General features: G+C 43.7%; 1 protein-coding gene across 6 annotated transcripts in view; it reads left to right on the top strand.

Moving 5' to 3' along the window:
- The first annotated feature begins 854 nt into the window (after window positions 1-854).
- MARF1 (meiosis regulator and mRNA stability factor 1) overlaps window positions 855-21,452 on the top strand; it is a 39,351-nt gene continuing 18,753 nt past the window's right edge. Inside the window, exons 1-16 of one of the 6 annotated variants that reach the window (XM_083711250.1) lie at window positions 855-1,000; window positions 3,908-4,112; window positions 4,968-5,660; window positions 7,429-7,582; window positions 8,794-9,020; window positions 9,532-9,649; window positions 12,130-12,302; window positions 13,295-13,723; window positions 15,010-15,176; window positions 15,257-15,415; window positions 16,672-16,855; window positions 17,174-17,352; window positions 18,181-18,261; window positions 18,434-18,670; window positions 19,380-19,499; window positions 21,150-21,325. In XM_083711250.1, the coding sequence (XP_083567376.1) occupies window positions 3,969-4,112; window positions 4,968-5,660; window positions 7,429-7,582; window positions 8,794-9,020; window positions 9,532-9,649; window positions 12,130-12,302; window positions 13,295-13,723; window positions 15,010-15,176; window positions 15,257-15,415; window positions 16,672-16,855; window positions 17,174-17,352; window positions 18,181-18,261; window positions 18,434-18,670; window positions 19,380-19,499; window positions 21,150-21,325 (3,241 nt within the window). In that variant the 5' untranslated portion in view covers window positions 855-1,000; window positions 3,908-3,968. Of the gene's footprint in view, window positions 1,001-3,907; window positions 4,113-4,967; window positions 5,661-7,425; window positions 7,604-8,793; window positions 9,021-9,531; window positions 9,650-12,129; window positions 12,303-13,294; window positions 13,724-15,009; window positions 15,177-15,256; window positions 15,416-16,671; window positions 16,856-17,173; window positions 17,353-18,180; window positions 18,262-18,433; window positions 18,671-19,379; window positions 19,500-21,149; window positions 21,326-21,452 lie in introns of all 6 variants that reach the window. The other 5 variants (XM_083711249.1, XM_083711252.1, XM_083711251.1 and 2 more) reach the window with 5 other exon arrangements.

The raw sequence follows: 21,452 nt of genomic DNA, 5'->3' as shown, positions 1-21,452 counted from the left end.
GAACGTGTCCAGAGGAGGGCAACCAAAATGGTCAAAGGCCTGGAAACGATGCCTTATGAAGAACGGCTAAGGGAGCTGGGCATGTTTAGCCTGGAGAAGAGGAGGTTAAGGGGTGATATGATAGCCATGTTCAAATATATAAAAGGATGTCACATAGAGGAGGGAGAAAGGTTGTTTTCTGCTGCTCCAGAGAAGCGGACACGGAGCAATGGATCCAAACTACAAGAAAGAAGATTCCACCTAAACATTAGGAAGAACTTCCTGACAGTAAGAGCTGTTTGACAGTGGAATTTGCTGCCAAGGAGTGTGGTGGAGTCTCCTTCTTTGGAGGTCTTTAAGCAGAGGCTTGACAACCATATGTCAGGAGTGCTCTGATGGTGTTTCCTGCTTGGCAGGGGGTTGGACTCGATGGCCCTTGTGGTCTCTTCCAACTCTATGATTCTATGATTCTACTAGAGGCAGTGTAGTGTAATGGCCAGAGTGCTGGACTAGGACTTGGGAGAACAGGATTCGAGTCCCCACTCAGTCATGACCTTGAGGGCCAGTAACCGTCTCTCAGCTGTAGCATACAGTGGAGGAGAGCGAGAAGCGTATACACCGCCTTTGAGCTCCTTGGAGGGGAAAAAAAGGTATAAACGAAATAAATAAGACACTAGAGGGGCGGAAATTTCTTATAACTAAGGAGAGTAACACCCGAAGAACACAGCATGGCTTGCCCCGCGCGCATGCGCACGCGAAGGGCCCCGAGGGGGGAACTCGGACCTCAATTCCAAGACGAGGAGAGGTAAAGGGGCGTGTTACGGCTGGCGGCGGCCTTTTACGACAGCTTGCGGGGTTTCCCTTGACGGCAGGAGGCGCCGGAAGTAGCGGAGCGCAGGCGGAAGTGGGAGAGGGGGAAAGGAGAAGGCGGGGAGCAAAACAAAAAGGGAGAGGAGGCGGCGGCGGCGGGACGCAGGCGGTGGGCGCTGGGATGTGAGGTGGAGGACGTGGGGCCGGAGAGGTGAGGGGACGCAACTGGGGCGGGGAGAGCTAGGGAGCTTCCCCTTTTCCTTCTGGGGGGTCTCTGAGGGGGAGGGGGGCTGAAGACTTGGGGCGGGGAGAGAATGGGGGAGGGAAAGCGTTCTGTGCATGCTCAGAGGCCCTTTCCCCTTCTCTTCCAGTCAGGGAAGGCCTTCCCCGGTCAGTGTCCCCTTATAGCTCCCCCTCCCTCTTCTATATACGTTGTTATAGGAAGGGGTGGCCTTGGAGGGAACTTTTATTTTTTGCTCGAAGGTTTTCCCTCCCCGTTTGTGGCTTGTCGCGCCCCCGCCCCCCCATCTCCTTGCTCCCCTTACACAATAGTTTATTGCCTATAAGTGTGTGTGTGTGTGTGTGTGAAGTATATATAGCCTGGTTTTCTCATGCAGTGTGGCTTACAAAGCAAATTTCAGTAATTTCAATTTTAAGAACCTGACGGTGATAGCTTAATAAATTGCGTAGCGGATAAAGCAACCCGACAAACGAACTAGAACTCTGAAAAGGGGAACCGCTAAGGCTCAGAAGCCAAATCAACGAGCTCTCCTCTAGAGTTTTTCTCCCTCCCTGGTAATTAATGTAAAACTCCTAGTAGCCACTTGGGTGAGTCACAGTCACTCCCCGCCGCTGCATTAAAGCTCCTCGTCCCCCATGGCATCTCCCCGGGAGCTTTTTTCCCCTCTGCTTGTAGCTCCCCTTGCTCCTCTCAACTCCTCGGCTCCTTCAAGCGTCCTCTTGCTTTATTCCATAGCCCAAAGCAAAGGCCCAGCAGAGTAGCCCCCGAGGTGAAACTTTTTAATCTAAAATATATACACCCTTGGTAGCTGGGCTTGTGAACTGTTTCTCAGCCAATGCTCAGGGCAGTTTGAAATTTTAAAATGGCATAGTAAAGGTCTATTAAGACTACTTTTCATTGCATATTCATCTTCCATACCCCAACTCCCTTAGCAGCCTGCTAGTAGTGGAGTGGGGTTGGTGTATCCACAGTTCAGCACAGTAAAGGCACAGGGTTATCTTAATAGCAATATGTGGAGTTGTAAGAACCTGGGAGATATGCAAAATTTTACTGGGGAGCCTACAGAAGGAAGCTAGTAGAGATGGAGTAGAAGATAAGGAATTGAGCAGGAATGTTTTGAAAAATAATGTATGTGTACACTTGTTATGTTTGTAAGCCTGAGTGCTGTAACAAAATGAAGCCTCCCCCCCCCCCCCAAGTTGGCTCATAAAACTAGTTTTCTTTATAATGCTTCATGTAAGGGCTGAATCTCTAAAAAATAAAGGTTAAAAGCTGTGAAGAAATGGATTTCCTTGGTGAATTATGTTGGGGAGTGGTTATGGCTTTCTGCAAAATATAAATTAGTAGCAGATATGGGTGGTGCCATATTTCTGGAGAAGTTCCCCTGGAAGTGCATATGACTCCTCCTTTAGTGACTTTGAGGATTCCTGCAGCATTTTAATTTCAGTCTACTTTAAGTTTTTAATAGCTGTTTCTTACAGAGGTGTTGACTGCTTAAAGTGGTATAATCATAATTTTAAATTGTTGATTTTGTATCTCTTATGACTGGTTTTATATGTTGCCTTGTGAGGACACTTGTCCTGGAAGGCAGGATATAAATCTTACCATATAATATAAATAAATAGAAGAAAAAGAGGAGTTTGGATTTGATTTCCTGCTTTATCACTACCCAAAGGAGTCTCAAAGCGACTAACATTCTCCTTTCCCTTCCTCCCCCACATAAAAACTCTGTGAGGTGAGTGGGGCTGAGAGACTTCAAAGAAGTGTGACTAGCCCAAGGTCACCCAGCAGCTACATGTGGAGGAGTGGAGAAGCAAACCCGGTTCACCAAATTACGAGTCTACTACTCTTAACCACTACACCACACTGGCAGACTCTAGAGCAGACTTGGGATGCTTTTAACAAATTATTTACTTATTAGTGAAGGTATACTGTTGTATACTGTGTTAGGGGGTGGTAGGCTCTGTGCCTGAGCCCCCTTCTAATTCTTGGACCCAGCACAGATTCAATTCCTGGAATAGCCCGGCTTGCTGGTGAAGTAATGGGCCACCAAGGGAACAAATAAATTGGTCAGGAAGTGGCTCTGTGCCCTCCCCCAACTTGCTAATACTTTGAAAGACAAAGGCCAGAGTTGAGAGTTGAGTTATGTGAGGTAGAAGGTAGAGGTTGCAGGCTGGGCAGCTGGGAGAGTCAGAACCATTCCTGTTTTATGCTGGAGTCCAAGGCTGCAGCTAAGGGAGGAACCTTGGTTGCTAAAGCTGTGAGCCTCTCCATTCTAGGCGCAGGTTGTATATATGTGCAAATAAGCCATATATCCTAAAGACACCACAATCTCCGCTGTCCCTCATTCCAAGGAAACCAAACCCTTGGTAAGCTTCTGGAACCCCTGGAATCTTGCACCTCTCAGAGATTGGGGTGGCGTGTAACAGTACTTCCAGAATTGGCCAGAATTGGAAAATCTGTTTCCTGTAGTTAGTATTAGTCAATGTTTGCTTATTTGTGATGCTTGCTGAGAAAACCATGGGATTTCCCCCTCCCCCACAAGTGCATACAAACGTTATCTAGTAGTTTGCAGTCTACTTGCTGTAGGTGATATGGAACCACTTAAGCAAATATTCATAGGAGACTTCTGATTCTGAGCAGCCTTACTTGAACTCCTTTAGTTACTACTCTTTGACATCTGTAGTGAATTGGAAGGGAAGATAGACTTTGTCCAGGCTACTTTAACAAGCAGAACAGATGATTGCATAAATCCAGAAGCTTGTTTCCACATAGTATTTGCAACTAAAGGTTAATATTAACTAAACGTTAGGTCATTTTAATGATCATACCTCGATTGATTTTGTGATTTAAATATATGCTTTTCTTTTTTTTCAGCAGGTAGAGAGAATGAAAGAAAGGAAAGATGTCAGAATGTTGACCTCTGTGTGGCAGTACAATGGAAGGAAACATAACGGAGGACGTCTGTACTAGATCGTTTGGATGGCTTCAGCAACAAAATAACGATGCTAGACCATGGCTCTGGAAATTCTCTAACTGCTTTTCAGCTACTGATCAGAGTTTCCCTCCTAGTGCAAAAGCGGTAGGATTTTGGCATACATTTGCCGAGTGGAATGCTAGTACACCAGTGACCTGTTGAAGGTGCTAAGTGTCCTGTTTGTGACATCAAAGAGAGAAGGTGCAATGTATATTAAGATATTTAATACTCTCCTAAGGGGAAGTTTCCTTCTATCCCAGAAACTGATCATAAATGTGTCCTGCCTTATTAGAGGTGAGGAACCTGTTGTGCCTCCCTCCCCCCCCCCCAACCTGGGACAGTGGACTTCAGCTGCCATCAGCATGGGCACTGGTCAGGGAAGATGGGACTTGTTGTCCTCCTGGAGGTTCATATGTTTCCTACATTATACACAGATTCCCATTTTTGCTTTAAATGTTTAGACCAGTAAGCCCGCAACTCAAAATCACATATAGTCAGAGCGCGTTGGGTTCAGTGGTGGGTGGGTGATAAAGAGAGAGGTTTCCTTCATATTGAACCTGCCACCTTGACGTTATCAGCACCATGCTCTAACCAACTGAGCCATCCAGGTAGTAAAAGAGGAGGGCTTGGAGTATGTCAGCAGTTACCTTTTAACAACTCTTTACCTCGCTTTCACAGCATCTGTTTTCTGCCATCAGTCCCCTTGTTCTGCAGGCAACTGCAATCAAATCTTCATTCTGTTCCGCTTCCTGTGTTTAAAAAAGAAATCTAAATTGGTTCAAAACCTGATAAATATGTAAAATGAATATATGAAGTTTGCCTTGGGCCTACATAATGTTAAACGTGTTTAGTATCTTGAGTTCCATGCCCTCACAGGTTTTGTCTGTTAGAGCCGTAACCTGGTGCTATAAGACTAAATGTATCCTCTGATCTTCTTTATAATGGCTCTTTACCCCTCAGAACGAGTCCATGGAGAATAAGAAAGCTGCTGTGGATTTGAAGGATGCGCCATCCCCCCACCATGCTGCTTTGAAACAGTTCCCAGCTGTCCCCCTTCCCAGTGATCACACCCTTCAGCAAAAGCAAATCCAACTTTCATCTGGTTCCAAAGTAAGCTGTTGTACTCATAACTCTGATTCTTCCGTTCATGCTCCTCAGCTACGTTTTGGTGGTAGTGCTGGCAGCAGCAACAGTGGTGGTGGTAGCTTGATTCACCCTGGCACAGTATTAGACTCACAAGGCACCGGCACAATCACTTGTCAAATAGGGTCAGGGTTTGCCTATCGGTCTGCATCGTCATTCAAGAACGTTCCAACGCGAAGCAGCGTGGCAGGAGTGGCCAGTGACTTGTCTGGAGTGTGCCTGGAAAACGATGTCTCTTCTTGCCCACATTTCCCCTGCTGTGGGAAGCTCCACTTCCAGTCCTGCCACAGCAACGTCCACAAACTGCACCCATTTCCTACCCATCAGAGCTGCACAACTTCGGGCTACTTCTCCTGTTCTGAATTCACAAGCGGGGCTGCGGGGCTTTTGGAGGAGCACGTTGCACAATCAGAGCGAACGTCTTGTTCTTGCACCAACTCGCTGCACCTAAAAGTGGCACCTTCAGTTTGCTTAAAGGGCTCTCACTACTGCACTGAGTGTCTAACCAAGGTTTGTACCACACCATTTATAACATACTGTGTATACTGAAAATGTCAGCAGAGTATTTGGATGTTTTGTAGATTTAACCTGATATCTCTAGCCTTCCAATTAATATGTTGATTTAAACTGTATTTGGAATTGGGGTGGATGGTTGCCAGCTTCATAGAAATGTAAAACCCTCATTCTCTTGCGTCTCCTAATCCTGTTTCGTAGTTTCTTGAGGAGCAGCATACTGCATCTAACTGTTCTAGAATAATAAACTTAGTATTCCCTTTCACTGGCACACAGGTTTAGTTCAGCTAAAGCTCCAAGCTGTGGTTAGATGCTACATCAGGAGTTGCCAGCCTGGTGCCCACAGATGACATGGCGCCCATGAAGGTTTCCAGCGTTGTCCCTGGGAAGGTGTCCTAGACTCTGAACTTTCTAATAAGAATAAGAATAATGCCTTTAGTCCTCCTAGAAAGGAAGTTAATAGGGTAAAATATGCAGGTACCTTGTTAGTGATTTTTGTGAAAGGGGAGTAATATGGCTACCTTCTATATTTGAGGGGTGATCACTGCTTTTATTAGACAACAATAGCAGCAGTGTATGTGAAAGAGATCTCCATAATCAGGACCAGCAGGGCATAGCTGACATCCCATGGGAATCATAAGGTTGTCATGGGTGGCTGTCGCTCTCATTTTGTGTTTTGCCACGCTCTCCACAGCAACCATTTTGTGTTACACCATGCCCACTCCATGACAGCCATTTTGTCACTGAAGCAAAGGTGTTTTTCATAGTTCCCCCTGTTGCATTATTATTTGGCCCATCAAACAGATGCTAAGAAAACAGCATATTGGGGGGGGGGGGTATTTTTTAAAGGTGAGTCATGTTTGTTACCTGAAACTAATGCCAAAGCAGAAGAAGTAACTCAAATCCTAAACTCGAGAATAAATGTTGAGGTTCTTTAATAAGTGCAGTCCTATCACATGGTTGCCAGCAAATGTTGCTTCTTCAGCGGCAACTTTTTGGCACTTGGGCAACGAAGCCTTTTAAGAGGGAAAGCTTGCAATGTGTGATCACATGTTTATGTCCACCCAGGCCCTACCACAGTAGAGCAGGGCAGGGATTGGTTACCCACAATCTCCCTTTAATGTGAGATGCTATTTTTACTACAGATGTATTTACAGCACCATTGGGATTTGTCCCTTGAGTTAATGTGGCAGTCTTTTAGCCCGTTTTTTCCTCCTCTCTGCCCTGTCAGTGGTGGAGACTGAGTGGGATGCGCATTGGCCTAGATCCAGTGAAGCAATTACAGTATAGCCTTATGTCTCAGTCCTGCACTGTTCTCAAGTTGTGCGCTTTCCCTTGGACTCCTTGCACCACAAGAAGCTACTTCAGAAACAGAAGAGGGAGACTTGATACCACCTCTCTTCAAAGTGAGGAAGCTTTCTTTTTTTAAAAAAAAAATAATATTTATTAATTTTCACACCTAACAAAAGACAAAAAAGAAAACAACAACAGACACGAAAAAAGAAAGAAAAGAAATAGACATATACAAAACACAAAAGATGTGACTTCCCCATATGGGTATGGCAAAGTGAGGAAGCTTTCTCCCCCTTTTTTTAAAGTTGCCAACCCAGGGTATATATGAAATGTATGAGCTTAACTTATATAGATCCTTGCAAAATCACAGCAGGTCTCCTAGTCCACATGGAACGTAGGTCAGTTGACAGCATGCTGCATTTATGTCTCTCTTAGTGTGGTTAATAAATGATGTTGAACATTTTCCCAGCAGCCATCCAGAGAGAGTTTGGTTGATGCAGCTAAAATATGGCCAAATACAGCTCCTCCAAATGTCCAAGCTGCACCTGTCTCCCTCCCAATATGTAATGGCTGCGGAACCAAAGGAGTAAGAAAAGAGAAGACTTTACTTTTGGCAAGCAGCTTTGGTCAGTTGCCACAGAAATACGGTAAATTGGCATGTGTGCTTTTAAAAATGAATCATGGAGTGTTTGATGTGTTTTAAGAGCATTATCTCTTTTAAGTGTTGCCTTTTGGGCTTGTCCTTTTTCTCCCACAGATTCATCTGTTAATGGGTGTTAGTCATTTTGGCTGCATGGGACTAACAGGTTCAGAGGCAATTCCTAGTTACTGGAGAATAAATCTGGAAGGGGGGCTGTTGAAATCCTATCCTGCTAATGGGCTTCCTGAAGGCACCTTGATGGTTATTTTGGGATGCTGGACTAGATCAGCCTTTTTCTTTTCTTTTCTTTTTTTAAATCCAGCAGGGCTTTCATTACATTCTTTGAAGTAGATGGGCAAAATATCTCTATCATTATCCTGTTAGCATATTATCTGTGGCTGTGATGGCATGGAATGTAGTCTGCAAAATTGAGGCAGAGGTGGAGGAGGCAAGAAGGCCAGTCAGCCAAACCAGCCCATCCTTATTCACTGCTGTCACCAAGTGGCTATCCTTATTTCTCTCTTAGCAGCCCTTTAACCTTCTGCACTTTAAATAGCCCAGTCTGCTTCCTGTGCTGGGTACACTGGTCTCGTCCATTGCCTTTTGCATTGCATAATGTGTGAGACAGAACTTTCTTTAAAACCTCAAAGTCTCAATTCTGCTGAATTCCTTTTGATTGTGAAATGTCAGAAGCCTCACATTGGTTTTTTTCTTAGTTCTGCTTATTGAAATTAAAGATCCCAGTTTGTCTCAGGTGGAGTGAAATGAAATTCCACCATGTAAGGGTCAAAAAGTGCCTTTATACTGGAGTGATCCATTGGCCATAAAAAGTTTGCTCTGGAATAAATGTAATGTGGACTACAGATGGACTGATGTTTTGACTAATGGTATTGTGCTGAACATTCCCCCTGATATATCACTTAAACTAGATGGATTTAGTCCATGGGTGGTTAACTTGTGGCCCTCCAGATGTGGTTAGATCAGGACCTTTGAAGAGCCCCTAAGCAGCATGGCCATTGGTCAAGGGTTATGGGAGTTGTAGTCCGGCAACATCTGGAAAGCTAAAGGTTAGCCATCCTGACAGTTCTCTGTGTAATTAATCCCCCAGATATAGCATTCTAACGTCTGGTAAACTTGTGAAACTGCTGAAAATTCTAACAATAGCATATGACCATTTTCTATTTTTTCCAACTGTAGGATCTCCAGAGGTTGCTCTAACAGGCCAAGTGCTAGAAAATTTGCCTCCCATTGGAGTCTTTTGGGATATTGAAAACTGTTCTGTTCCTTCTGGCCGTTCAGCTGTGGCAGTGGTACAGCGAATTCGTGAAAAGTTCTTCAAAGGCCACAGAGAGGCAGAGTTCATTTGTGTGTGTGATATCAGTAAGGAGAGCAAAGAAGTTATTGAAGAACTGAACAACTGTCAGGTAAGCCTCTCTCCAGTTTCAAGTTTGACCTGGGGAAGCAAATAGTTCCTGAAACTACAGAGTTGGAGGGAGGGTCTCATAAGCCAGGAATCTCAACTAGAGCACCCATGGCAGATGGCCATCCAACCCAGGGGAAAACTAAGCTTTATTTCATCTGGGTCAAAGACTCAGTTTGGCACACGCCCACACACATTTGCATACACACAAACACACAGGCTGGGACCCTCAATGGCCCCCCTCTGGAGGCTTGAAAACCTCCAATGAAGGAGAGTCCACCACCTTCTGAGGGAGTCCGTTCCACTGTCAAACAGCTCTTGCCATCAGAAAGTTCTTTCTGTTGTTTAATTGGAATCTCCTTTCTTGTAACCTTCATCCGTTGATTTGGGTCTTACCCTCTTGAGCAGGAGAGACTTTTATTTTTCCAGCTGCATTGCTGCATCTACAGGAAGCTTCTCAGGTGTTTTATTGGGTCCTGTTGTATTTAATACGAATGTTCCCTGTATTTCTTTAGGTGACAGTTGCACACATTAACGCAACAGCAAAGAATGCAGCTGATGACAAACTCAGACAGAGTCTTAGAAGATTTGCTGATACTCACGCCGCACCAGCCACTGTGGTTCTTGTATCAAGTATGTATAAACAGTGCTTTAAAAAAAGAATATGTTTTTGTGGTCATTTGGTTGGTTTTTGCCCACATATAAGAACACATGCTCAGTTTCATTCAGATCGATGCACAAACTTTCCAGATCACAGTAGTAATGTGTTCTGCACAACTTCTACGTAAAATTGTTTTCTGATCAGCGGGGATTTTTTTTCTTGTTTTGCTTAAATGAGCTTAATATTAAAACTATTCTGGGTTTTAATTCGTCTTGGTTTTACAGTCCATGCTAAGATGGTTGCATTGGCTCAAGTGGGACTATGGAGAGCAAAGGAACGAGATACAGTTGTACCTTGGAAGTCAAACGGAATCCATTCTGGAAGTCCGCTCGACTTCCAAAACGTTTGAAAACCAAAGCGTGGCTTCTGATTGGCTGCAGGAAGTTCCTGCAGCTAATCGGAAGCCGCGGAAGCCCCATCAGATGTTTGGCTTCCAAAAATTGTTCGCAAACCAGAACAGTCACTTCTGCACTTCCAGGTTTGTGGCGTTCGGGAGCCAAAATGTTCGGTAACTAAGCTGTTTGACTTCCAAGGTACGGCTGTACTTGGAAACAGCTTTGGGATTCTATCAAAGCCGATGAGTGCTGCATTGTAATATCCATTAATGCTCCTTCAAGTTTCCAGGTTTAGGAAGGATACAGATTGCTAGGGCCACAATCAATCATGGGGGACCTTCTAGGGGCCTTGTACCAGCAGTGGGTGGGGCCAAGGGCAAAAGTAAGTGGGGCCACATCTCTTACATAGGCTGGCATTATTAGAACTCAAGGACGTATTCCAGCCAAGGAAAACTACTGGGAAAGGGTGCAAAGTGGGTCTGCAGAGACTCCCAAAGGCCGTAGATTTGGATCTGGAGTGCTCCATTTGGTTCTCGGGTTGAAAAAAGTTTCCCTTGCCAGAATGAGCTCATCTGGAACATTGGCTGCCTTGCTTCCAGCTTGCCGGTGGTGACTAGTGCTGCTTTCAGTTCTCTTCTGCTTGACCACCTCCTTGCAGTACATCCTATGTCAGTGTGCATTGGAAAGTTTTTTTGTCTCCTGCAGTTCCTCCATAAAGAAGCTCTAGAAGTAGCATCTCACAGAGACTTTCTTCCCAAGCTTGTCATTGAGGAACGAAGTCATAAGGGGGAGAGAGGGAGGTGGGGAAGGTGAAATTATACATATAATGCTGCTGAATGAAGATGCACTTCCTGGGAACTCATTAATTCTGTAGCCTGGAAAATCTCCATGGAACTTGGTTGAAACTACCTTTCTCACCCACTGCACACACACAGTAATGCAGGCTAATAGCGTCCTCTGTCGGGGCTTACGCTGGGGATGCAGATTCCCCTGGTCCTCCATACGGTAGTCAGATAACATATCAAGAGCCACAGGTTTCCTCGCTCTGCTTTACACTCTGGAGCACCACCTTCTCAGCCTGTCTGATGCATCTGTATCTTATTTCTCCTCAGTTCAGGATGTAATCTGAGCCATGGCTCAGTTGAGGAAGGAACACAAGTAACTAGCTGCCTTCTGAGTGTGTGTGAAGTCTGTTTCCTCCATGCTGAGTAACTACAGCCTCCCCTTAACTCATTCAGCGTTTGGGAACTGCCATTTTAAATGAGACAGTAGTAGAAATAATAACAGTCAGAAACTGCTGCCTTGTAGCGAGTCAGACAATGGGTCTCTCTAACCCAGTCATGTCTACTCTGACTGGCAGTGGCTCTCCAAGGCTCAGATGGAGGTTTCCCCCAGCCCTGCTGCTTGAGGCCCCTTTAACTCGAGCAGCCAGGGGACCTGTGTGCAAAACATATGCTTGGCCAATGATCTGTGGCCCTTCATATGAAGGTAGGCCATTGAAAGTTAAGGGTGAAAAGAGTTGCTGTGAATTCCTGCCTTTGTGTCCTTTAAGTGTGAGCAAGTCTTTTTTAAAGTCACACTTTACAGATGTCCACAAGAGACACCCTCTCATATTGTGTTCCCTTCCTGGCATTCTCTCTCCCCCCCCCCCCTTCCCATCTTCCAAAGTGGAAGGAAAGAAGGCAGTCAAAGAGTGAGATAAATTTATTGCTGGCAGATTGCATTTTGGGGGAGGGGGGAGCAAGAATAAACAAGCTACTGAATGAACAACATGATGTTTTTCATTTACCAATGAGAGTCACAAGAATAAGTTCTCACTTTTAGTTCTGAATTATTCTGTGTGGCTGGGTCCTTATTTGTGGAGGCAGGCTGCCACCTGATTCTTGAAATGAAATTATCCTTTGGTTTTTTTAACAGAGGCAATGCAGTGAATAGTAGCGACTAGGAAAGAAAACAGGGTCCCAATATGGCTTTGCTGCCATATTGCAATATATCTTGATGTTCCTGAATAATTGATTTGCTGAGGCTTTTGGGGGAAACAGCCTATGAAAGTGTGAACTTGTCAAAACCGTCTTCAGTCAATGATTTATTGTTGATGTTGGGCTTATGTTTTTCAGCTGACGTTAACTTTGCACTAGAGCTCAGTGACTTGAGACACCGTCATGGTTTCCACATAATCCTGGTGCATAAAAACCAAGCTTCTGAGGCTCTCTTGCATCATGCTCATGAGCTCATCAGATTTGAGGAATTCATTTCAGATTTGCCTCCAAGATTGCCACTGAAAAAACCAGTAAGTGATTTTCCTCTCTGGTTTTTAGATGACTTGCCTGGAGCACTAGCTTCCATTCAGCCAAAGTAATTGTATTTCTAGATGTGGTTTAGATTGGTCCTGGGTGTGATATGCAAATCTTTTAACAACTCAGGTGCCAGCAATACATGGTTAAACAGCTAGCTCCTGGTTTTGCAAGACTCTCCCATGCTCCAGTTGCATGTTAAAATTTCCTTTTAATGTATGCCGGCTTTACTCTGGGAATAATAAGCATTATGTTGCTCAAAGTGAGCATAAAACTTAACTGTTTTGTGAACTCTCAGAATACAGAAGGAAGTGCAAAATTTGGGACTTCTGTTGCAGGTTTTCATGAAAAGTTGAAGTGCTCTTGATTTTGTGGAGAAGGTTGCAGTGATGTTGGTTTGCCCCCTCATTGCAGCAGGTGACTTGGTGCAATTGCAGGTCTTTGTCCCCTCTGATATATTGCAGAGGAGCTGGGGACACTGGATGGATTTACATATGGAAGCAGACAGGAAGAGGAAGAAGAGGAGGGGTGTCTACTCCTCCAATGTACATTAGGCAGCCACCATTTTAATTACCCAGTCATAGAATTGTAGATTTGGAAGAGACCCTGAGGGTCATCTACTCCAGCCCCCAGCAATGCAGGAATCTCAGCTGGAATAGACTCATGGTCCACTGCCCTGGGACATGGGTGGACACCCAAAATGGATGCTACATTGCCCTAGGGCAGTTAAAAAGACAGAAGAGGAGACCCAGGCCAGCAGTGGTAGCTGGTAAATAGCCTGGCAATTAGTGGTGTCTGTCCAAAGCTTAATCTTTGGAGTCTTTATCGGCCCATGTTCCAAATTTTATTGACCACAAATATTCCATAAGCTATGGTTTATCTGTGTTGCTGTTTCTTAATGATACAATAACCAGGATACTTTGTCTTCAGCTATGATTCTACCCCCTTGTCTCCAGAAGCCTACTAAAAAACAGCTGTTGTCTTTTAGGCATGCCATACCCTGCTATATGTTTACAACCTGCCAACAAACAGAGACAGCAAAAGTGTCTGCTACAGGCTCCGCCGTTTGTCAGACAATTGCGGAGGGAAAGTACTGACCATTTCCGGCAGCAGCGCGATCCTCCGCTTCTTAAATCAAGACAGCGCTGAGCGCGCCCAGAAGCGGATGGAGAATGAAGACGTCTTCGGCAACAGGATCGTTGTTTCTTTTACCCCTAAAAACAAGGAGCTTGCTGAAGCCAAGAATGCTAGCTCTACCGGAGCGGAAAAAGTGAAGTCACCCAAAAAAGCGAACAAGAGCTCAAAGCTGTGCCTCGTGGGCAGGGACTCCACTGATCCATCAGCAAAAGCTGCTGTGGGAAAAGGCCCTCAGTTGCACGGCTCTGCTGCAAAGAACACCAGCGTGAAGAGCTTACAGGTAATAGCTTCATTAATTTAAAACTCTGAGATGGGTGAGACATATTCAGCCTTAGAGGGTTTTTTTTTTTTAATCCACTAATCTGCCCTACCCTTTGTCACCAGCCTCTCTGAAGTGTGTCCATCAAAGTCAAACCCAGAGTAGATCTATTGAAATGTGTGGACTTGTCAAGTTACAGTGGAAACCACACTTTTGCCCTTAGTGTCACATGCACTGCAGGCTCTGTCCCTCAAAATCTGCACACTGAACCCAGGTGTCCATAAATAGGTCGTCCTTGCATTCTGATGAATGTGCAAAACAACCCAGTTGCAGCTGTTTCTACTGAACTTGCAGGGGACACAACCAATGCCACGTGCAATGTTGGGACCTGGGTTTCTGCTTGCTGCACCCCAAGGTTCCACTAACTGTTGTATAATAAGGACTTGTATTGTGCTTCCCATATTTAGATTCTGCTTTTGCTGCTCAAACATCTGCACTAGTTGCCCACATGCTACTGGACCTGGTTCAAGGCTCTTGGGTCCAGTTTACCCTAAAGGCTTGATCTCACATAATCCAGGGGAGTGCTCTTAATTGTCCCATGTGTTACAGAGGCCTGACTGGCTTTGACCTGAATTCAGGCATCTAGTGTCGCTGGTTCCATGCTGCAGAATATTTTTCCAGCAGAGATTCGGCAGGCATCCTTGCATTTGATTTTCAGGCATGTCTTGAAGATATTATTATTCTGACAGACCTTTGCAGCTGCTTACAGATTTTCTTGGGCAGTCATCTTAATGATTGTTTTGTATTGCTGAAGTTTTATGAGATGGTTGTTAACATAAATTTACACATAAATGATTTTCATTCATTTATGTAGCAAAATGTGTATACTGTTTGTTAAAAATGAACAGCAACAACAACCTCTAAGCGGCTAACCAGAAATATAAAACATTCAGAGTCTTGATAAAAGCAAAGAAGTCCAGGTATTTGAAAGCATTCAAAAGATGATTAAAATAAACAGTAGCTAAAAAGCAATAAATGACATGTAACTTCTACATGTCTGGATAAGTTGCCCAAACAAAAATGTTTTAAGCAAAAACTGAAAAGAGTATTATGAAGGTGCCTGTTGTTAGTAGGCCAGGAATTCCAAAGTGTAGATGCTTCTTCTAAGGAATATTATTCTTATTATGAATTGAATTTATATACTGCCCTATACCTGCAGGTCTCATATTCATGTCTAAGTTGTGGGTTGCATTTAGCCTACCATAATCCCCTCTTGCTTGCTGACCTGCATAATTTTTTTCTTCAAGGAACTTTGCCGCATGGAGTCAAAGAATGCGAACATTACCGAGAATCACAAAGACCCAATAAAAGAGGACACTGCGCCATTGCAAAGTAACTCTAGTGCATCCAGTTCTACAGCCCTGGCAACCAAGAAGGCAGGAGCAGGAGACTCTGTTCACAAAAACAGTCTAAAGTATGTCATGCGTAAGTTTGAATTTTGTAAAAAGCAAGAATCAAAATTGCAAGCTAATGAGGCCATTCTTCTTCATGCAGGAAAGATTCGCTGGCAGCCAGAAGCATCAGCAACTCCCCGGTAGAGAGAAAAGAGAAGGATGATGTATTCCAAGTTAGCTACCCATCAGCTTTCAGTATGCTCACAGCGTCAAGGCAGCTCAGTCCTGTGCTGATATCTCAAAGTCGCTGGTCCTCTAGGTAAGCAGCTCTTGCAGTCCAAAGCTCTCGCAAAAGCAGAAGACCCCTGGGCTCCAGTTTTGGGGATTTCTCTGAATTCTCCTTTGGAATGCTTGTGCAGGGATGAATCCACCCTGAGCTCTGCAAGGAAGCTTGTCCCAAGATGCTTGGGAAGCTTATGGGTTTTAATCTTGTTTCTCAGTATGCACGTGTGTCTGCATATATATACCTGTCACCAGTGGTTTAGTGCAGTGGTCTGAAGCCAAACTGAGGAATGTGGAAACTGGCTTATACTGCATATAAGATCCATTGGTCCATATCACTTAGTATTGTTTACACCAGCAGGAAGCCACTCTAGAGTTTCAGACAAGGGATATTCTTGGTGCCACCTGCCTTGTGTTTGCAAATTGCTCTACTACTGAGCTATGGCACTTAAGCTCTCTCCTTGGTGTGTGAGCAATCCTTGGTGTGTGAGGCAGGCATAGGCAAACTCGGCTCTCCAGATGTTTTGGGACTACAACTCCCATGATCCCTGGCTAACGACTAGTGGTCAGGGATCATGGGAATTTTAGTCCCAAAACATCTGGAAGGCCGAGTTTGCCTATGCCTGGTGTGAGGAATTGAAAGGTCACAGTGACTAACCTGGGATACCCATTTCTGTAACATTTGACTGGTTTGGAGACACTAGACCATTTGTTTTTAAAAGTAGGGGGAAAGATCTTTACACAAGAATTTAAAGGCTGCTCTGTGTTTCTGTATTATGTGAATGTGACACTTCTTGACTTCATTTGTTTGTTGAACAGATGTGTGTAACTCCAATCTGTGTGTTGCGAAATAGACCTGTTTGGGATGTTTTCCCTGCTCACTGGAAGAGTACATGGTTTGCATGTCAAAAGTCTCAAGTTCAGGTTCAATCCCTGAGACCCCCATCCGAAACCCTGGTGTAAAGACCTAGAGATGGGGTACCCAGCATGGTGCCCTCTAAATACTGTTGCATTATGATTCTCGTCAACCACAGCCAAGATGGTCGACAGTCAGGGATAGTGGGAGATACACTCCCAACATCATCTGGAGCCACATTGGCTATCCCTGAACCAGGAAGACCAAAAATCTGATTCTAGTATAACTAACTGGATTCGGTACTTGAGATATTTCATATCTCTTAAAGAAAAATTACCTTGCTCTTTAAATGCCTAAAGTGATTTCTCCTTGTGTGTGTTATGTATAGTGGAATGAATAATTCTAGAACTCCCTTGCTTTCCTCCCTACTTCATTAGGAGTGTGTCCCCAAACCTCTCAAACAGATCTTCTCCACTCGCCTTCATCAATCACACTGGTAGCGTGGACTACCCAGATCCTTTTGCAAATGGAGCAGACATCCAGATTAGCAATATAGACTACAGACTGTCCAGAAAGGAGCTGCAGCAAACATTGCAAGAAATCTTCTCTAAGCATGGCAAGGTAAACATCAGAGTTTACTTTCATCTGCTCTGTTTCAGGTTTTGAGGATGCAGCTCAAGAGCAGAAACTCTTGTTCCTTATTACAGATAATTTCAGAGCGGGTCGCATGTTAAAACAAATCCGCATAAACACAGAAGTAGATGAACTATGACCATTGTGCTCTAGCCATTATTCAGCTGACTTTATTGTCTGCAGAGAATCAGAGCTCTGCAGTGTTGGAGAGGGTAGTTGGGGCTGATTGTGTCGATGATTCTGTACATACACAAGTATCATATGTCAATCCTGGTATCTGTGTGCTGATTTGATCTCTTATTTCAGGTAAAGACTGTGGAACTCAGTCCTCATACTGATTATCAGCTGAAGGCTATAGTACAAATGGAGAATTTACAGGAAGCAATACGTGCTGTCAACTACCTTCATAGATACAAAATTGGAAGCAAGAGGATCCAGGTTTCGCTTGCTACAGGAGCTACCAATAAATCCCTGGCACTGGTTAGGTAATTTTAAAATAAGCTAGAACATCTTACATGGAGACTTTTAAAGGCTGAGGATTAGCTATGCATCAAATAGTTAGAATAGAGTACCACATTTGAAGCATATAGATGGTAGACCGTGTTAGCATGAAGAATGCTGCGGGGCTTCACCTGTCTTCAAATAGAGTTACCTTAAATGAATGGAAGGATCTATCTGTTTTCTTTGTAGGTTGGGGCAGAATGGGGAAATAATGGATTCAAACTACAGCCAAGAATTCTAGGCTAGACATAAGCACAGGAACAGCTACTTTGAGAACTTGGTTCTATTATTTTAGGTCAGGCATCCCCAAACTCAGCCCTCCAGGTGTTTTGGGACTACAACTCCCATCATCCCTAGCTAACAGGACCAGTGGTCAGGGATGAAGGGAATTGTAGTCCCAAAACATCTGGAGGGCCAAGTTTCGGGGTGCCTGTTTTAGGTGATCAACCCTTAAGGTATAGGAATGACTGGCTCACTTCTTGAGGTCACCTTAAAGTCAAGGATGCCAATTGTTGAAGTCCAACAATACCTGGAGTGTTCCTCACCTCTGCCTTTAAGTTGTATACCAAAAGAGTATTCATTACTGGAGGTCAGGGTACATTAAACTCTTAAGAATTTTGAGCAAGACTACCTCTCTCATTTGGTGTATTGGCACTGGTGAAGAGTTAAAGGCCTGGGCTATTGGCACTGGGCTATGTCAGCACTGTTCCTTTAAAAAAATATTCTGGTGGATTTAGTGTAAATGAAGAAAATAGTTTGGAATAAAATGATTTACTGTGCCTTTCCTAACACCAAATCACTTCCATTGGCAGTTCAGAAGCAATGTCCATTCTTCAAGATGCTCCAGCTTGTTGTCTGCCTCTTCTCAAGTTCACAGAGATCTACGAGAAAAAGTAGGTCTGAAAATTGCATGCCAAATTACTTAAGAAATCTGGTATATTCATAACTCACTACTTTTATTATAGTAGTTTTAGAATGAGTTCTCTATACCAGGAGAAGGGACATCTCCTCCCCCCCCCCCCTTTTCCACTTCATTAAAGTTTTCAAATATTCTGTTTTTTTTAGGTTTGGACACAAGTTAAATGTATCAGACTTGTATAAAATAACAGACGTTGTAGCCATCCGTGATCAAGGCAATGGAAGACTTGTATGTCTTTTACCCAGTAGTCAAGCTAGACAGAGCCCTTTGGGGTCTTCGCAGTCTCATGATGGCTCTTCAGCTAACTGTAGTCCTATCATATTTGAAGAACTGGAATATCATGAGCCCGTTTGCAAGCAGCACTGCATTAATAAAGATTTCAGGTAAGAGGTGTTTTTCAGATCCTTCCATCTTTCTCTGTAAGTGAACTCTGGCATTGAAATTGGAACATTTTTATATACTTTATATTCCACCCTCCATTGGTTCCTGGGGTAATACATAATAATATGTTGAGATACACAAATCAGTATGAGAAATGCAGCAACAGCAATATAATATAAAATAGATTAGAATCTCAAGAAACTGAAGCAGTCTTTTCAGCCCAAACCATAAGTTTGGGGAAATGACCACATCTTAATCTGATGTCTTAAAACAGAGATCCAACAGTCCCTGGCATTATAGGGAGGAACTTCCATACCTAAGCATTGTGGTTTAAAAAAACTTTGCAAGTGTCTGGGGTTGTTGGGTTTTTAAGGAAATATCTCTACAGAACTGTCTGGCATATATTACTCTCCTTTAATAGCTGTGAAGCATCATTATCTGTGGAGTTACATCAGCTTCCTGAACTGTATAAGATCTTTGAAAGATGGCAAATCCATGCCCATGTGGAAGAACCACTAATCTGCTTTGGTTATACCATAATGATGACTCCAGTTTAGATTAGTAGCTGTTGGCTGCAAAAGTCCATAAGACAAATCTTCCACAGTAGCAAATGAAGAGTGGCAGCTGTATATATTACTTTATTGGGCTGTATATATTACTTTATTGCCTTACCCCAGTATAAAACTGTTCAATGTTTTCTTATTTCTCTAGTGAACATGACTTTGATCCTGACTCCTACAAAGTTCCCTTTGTGATTTTGTCTCTTAAGACCTTTGCACCGCAAGTTCATAGCTTGTTGCAGACCCACGAGGGGACAGTGCCGTTACTGAGGTAAAATAAGGTTCCTTAGCCATTGTTTGAATGTTCAGTAATGAACTGGGTTAAATCCCCCCCTTTTTTCCCCTGTAGTGAAAGGGATCCTTGGATAGATTGCTCCACCAACTCCCTCGACTAGGCAAGTTAGAAATGGTTCATAACTAAGAGAAAGCACCTCCTCCAGGCCCCATTCCACTTGAGTGTCTCTGTAGTTAAGATTCTGAGTTCTCTTAAGCATAATAACATATATACATTTTTTTAAAAACCCAAATATTTAAATAATTAAATATTAAAACACACCAAAAGTCAGGTCTGTCTGCTTTGTGACCCCCAATAGTGCTGGTCACAGGTGAGAGGTGAAATTCTGTGCAGAACAAAAAGGCCATCTTCCCTTTAGGCTCTTGGAATCATTCTCACTTCTTAACCCCTCCTCCACTTCATTGGTTTTCTCTGACTCCTCACATTGAGGGTTGCCCTGGTTGCTGAAGGGGCTCTGAGTGACAAGAGAAGTCTGTATTAAATGCTGGCTGTATTTGGACAATTGTATTCAGCAGAGATGCTATCTTCCAAAGACGTGTTCTGAATTCTGCTCTTGCACAATACAAATACATAACCGCAGAGCGCATACTGCCTAGTTCAGAGCAATCTGAATATTAATATTTGTCTTCAGCATGTAAGAAACTGCAGATAACTAACTTTGAATTGCTGCCTATCTTTACATTTTCTTTCTTATCTCTGATCTGCAGATACTTTCCTCTTGGCTAAGTTTCTGGTTGTGTCCTTTATTCCATGCTTGTGCCCTTTCTTTCCTCCATCTCTTGCTATCCACACTGCTCCCTTCAGTTGTTTTAAGGAGTGTTTGAGAATACACATTTTGATTTCTAGATGTATCCTATGTGCCACGGAGCCTCGATGCCCTTTGTAGGAATTGCTATTGTAATTCACTGTAGCTGAGCAGTGTATGTGTTGTTGAATTCTAACACACAAGGGTGTGTGCTTGTGGTCTTGAGATCAAGACTTTTATGGGAGGTCAAGCATGCAGGCAGAGACATTAGATGTTATTTATCTAAAGCTCAGTTGGTTTAGTGTCAGAGGACTTCATTTGGTGGCAAGAAGTGAAATGATTCATTAATTTCATGGACCTGTATCCTGTGAATGCTGCAAAATCACACAAGCTAGATTTTTCAAGTAATGAATCATGCAAAAAGTCCCAAGTTCAATCCCTGGCATCTCTAAGGAATGATAGCAGTGTCCCTTGTCTGAAACCCTGGAGTTCTCCTGCCAGTCAGTGGAGACGATACCAACCTAGATAGACTACTCTCTTGACTTTCCTAAATGTGTAGCAACTGTCTTTGTGATCTTTAGGCCATAAAATGCATAGCACCATCTGCTGACCTATGGCAACCCTGCAACAGTTTTTTCAGACCCATGTCTCCAGTTCCAAATTCCTAGATTGCTGTCGGGTAGTCAGCTGTAGGTTGCGTCAAATTAAGGTCATGACAGCAAGTCACCTTTAATATGAACCTGCTTTTCTTAACTTGCAGTGTAAACAGAGACTTGCTAATGCCTGTTTGCATCTGTTTTGCTACTAGATTGACCAAAGGTTTCGTTACAAGCGAGCAGTCTGGTCTAACTCTTTTTATATTATGTCGGTCTCTTTTGCAGCTTTCCTGACTGCTATGCTTCAGAATTCAGCAATCTGCAAATGGTGCAGGAAGGCCAGGGAGGTGTTCCTCTGGAGCATCTCATCACTTGCGTCCCTGGTGTGAATATTGCCACTGCACAAAACGGCATCAAAGTTGTCAAGTGGATTCATAACAAGCCACCACCTCCCACTGCAGGTGCATATTTCACTCTTTTATGCATCAGTCTTTTGTGTTAGTTTCTTGCTTCTAACATCAGTAGCGTGCACATAATTCTGTTCCTTTGTGTGACTGATTTGCTTGGGAACTTGTGTTCCTCCAGATC

The sequence above is a fragment of the Podarcis gaigeae genome (genome assembly GCF_964106915.1).
Source record: "Podarcis gaigeae genome assembly, chromosome: 14".
In the NCBI taxonomy this organism is placed as follows: Eukaryota; Metazoa; Chordata; class Lepidosauria; order Squamata; family Lacertidae; genus Podarcis; species Podarcis gaigeae.
This window is presented reverse-complemented; position numbering and strand designations above follow the sequence as displayed.